The sequence below is a fragment of the Chaetura pelagica genome, unplaced genomic scaffold (genome assembly GCF_000747805.2).
Source record: "Chaetura pelagica isolate M959 unplaced genomic scaffold, ChaPel_1.0 scaffold177, whole genome shotgun sequence".
NCBI classification, from domain to species: Eukaryota; Metazoa; Chordata; class Aves; order Apodiformes; family Apodidae; genus Chaetura; species Chaetura pelagica.
The window spans coordinates 1567771-1570234 of NW_009953803.1; the positions used below are offsets into that span (position 1 = coordinate 1567771).

The following is a 2464-nucleotide window of genomic DNA, read 5'->3' on the forward strand; positions in this document are numbered from 1 at the left end:
GCCACAGCCAGAACTGCTGCAGGATTTGCAGGGCAGCTCAGGACACTTCAAAATTGAAACAGAACTAAAAAAGCTGAACAAAACATCCCAACCCAAACTTCAATGGTATTAACTACTCAGCAGCTCAAGAACAGCTCACGGCATGTTCTGAGCTGGGGACACCTAAGCTCATCTGAACAACAAATTTATCCATCCAATAACTAAAAAAATATAAATCATGGTGAATATAGGTTCATTATACTCCTGCAGTACGAAAGGTTCACCAGCCCAGACATGATAATGCCATGTTTTCAGGCACACACCTACACTTTCATCCATCTGAAACAAGACAGAGAGTGAAGCAGGGGAAGCAAAAAACCAACCAACAAAAAAGCACAAAACCCCCTCGATTTCTCATTAAGACAGTTTAATTAAATTTTCCTTCCTTCCTTCTCCTTCTTGCTCCATTTGCAACAGGAGTAAATTCTGAACAGTTTGAACAACACAAGCTGAACTCCCAAGCATCTCCAAAGCCCAACCTTCCTGAGAACAAGACTTGCACACAGCTTCATTTCCCCACAAACACTCCAGGAGATGCAGCTGCTCAGCCCAGTTTATCAATATGACATGACTCCCAGAACCCAGAGGCCTTTGAACGCCGCTCCCTTGGGAAGCTCTGCTGGAGAGCTGGGGAGCTTTTATCCTCTTTCATAATTCTTACTGAAAGAGACAACTACTGAAACACAGAGAACTGCTACAGGGAGACTGACTGTGGCTATTGTAAATACATCAAGCTGCCAAAAGAATCTAACACTCCTGGAGAAGTGTGGCATGACATAAATTCCTGTTGGCTGCTTTTGACTATTTCAGCGTAAAGGTGCTATAGAACTGCAAATTATTATTACAGTATTAGCTGGTAAAATGAGGCATTAGGAAGAAGAACTGTTTGAATGCCTGGGGGAAATCAGGGATAAGAATGAATTACAGAACCTGCTACAGTCATTCATGCTGTATTTTAAAATGTATTTGAAATAAAACTATTACCATAATAAAACTAAATCCACTTTTGTTCTGCCTGTTCTCTGTAGACAACAGAAAAGGTCAAATATTTTTTCAACACTTAAAAGACTAAAAGAATCAAGACTTAAAGCATCCATTTCATTTTGAGCCCAGGTGATAAGGTGATTTGACAAAATTCATAAAATAATTCAAGGAAGAAATCCAAGCAGCAAATAAACTTACCTTCTCCACACCTTGTTTTAAAAATGATGGAGCAAGAGCTTCCAACAGTCAGTGGAGCAAACCTGCCCCTGTCACTGATACTCTGCTTTTTTTGTGTGGTCTGGCATAAGAACCAGGAACACAAGAGCCTTTTATTTCTCTGCCTGCTTAGGAAACCTTAAGTGTAAACTCCACGTTAGAAACTTCCTGTTTGAGAGCCAAGGGAGGGATTCACCCCTTACATGCATGGATTTTGTAGGGCAAGCTCAAGGCAAACATAAGAAGACCCAGGAGCATCAGAGGTTCCTGATGCCCATCCCTGTGGCCAGTCCTGCTGCAGGCCCAGTGGGGCTTCCCTCGGAGGACCCACCAGTGCTGGAGGAGCCCCAGGACCAGCAGCACCACGAGGAGTCTGGGGAGGACACAGCAGCTGCCTCCAGAGCCAGGGAAGACAATTGTGTGGAGGTCAAGTGAAGGAGTTGGAGAACATGAAAAGTTTCCCCTCAGCCACAAGATGGATGTCAGCAGCAAAAATCCACCACTGAATTCAGCTCCTTTGGCTGGGATTTACTTCTTTAATCATTTTGCATTTTCACCATTGTAGGAGACAAAAAAGGGAGACCCAAGGAAAATATTGATCTGGGATTGATTTCCGTGGCAATGCCACATCATTACACATAGTCACAGGGAGAAGTCTATTAATGAGATCCAGCTACTAAATTATTGACTAGTTAAGTACAGCAAATTTGGTCTAATTGTTTTCATGATGGGAGTTTAATTAAAGTGTCTTTAGTATAAGAAGACCAGTAACACTGCTGTTCAGACAGCGCCAGGGAGCGTTCCCAGGGTCTGCATGGCTCTCAGAACTAAATTAGAAGTTACATCCAGTGCAAGGCTCTTCAAAAATGAGGGAGCTTTTGTACAGGGGATCTTTTTAACTCTCATCTCCAGCTGAGGAGCACAGCTCCTGCATCACGTGCATCTCTCCACATCAAGGAGGGATCTTCTCACCCTGCACCCGCTGCGCTGCCAGAGGCGGCAGCTGCCCCGGGCTGTGGGAAACAAGGGGAAGTGCTGGGGACAGAGGGAACCCGACAGCACGGAGGGAAACCAAAGGAAAACAGTGAAGAAATGCTTTGGGGTGGGGGGGTGGCTGCCCCGGGCTGTGGGAAACAAGGGGAAGTGCTGGGGACAGAGGGAACCCGACAGCACGGAGGGAAACCAAAGGAAAACAGTGAAGAAATGCTCCGGGGTGGGGGGGTGG

General features: G+C 45.2%; 1 protein-coding gene across 1 annotated transcript in view; it reads right to left on the reverse strand.

The window, feature by feature from the left end:
- Window positions 1-888: 888 nt before the first annotated feature.
- The window catches only part of PRELID2 (PRELI domain containing 2), a 9524-nt gene continuing 7948 nt past the window's right edge, over window positions 889-2464 (reverse strand). Inside the window, 2 exon segments of the mRNA XM_010001245.1 lie at window positions 889-933; window positions 1222-1321. Coding sequence (XP_009999547.1) covers window positions 889-933; window positions 1222-1321 — 145 coding nt within the window.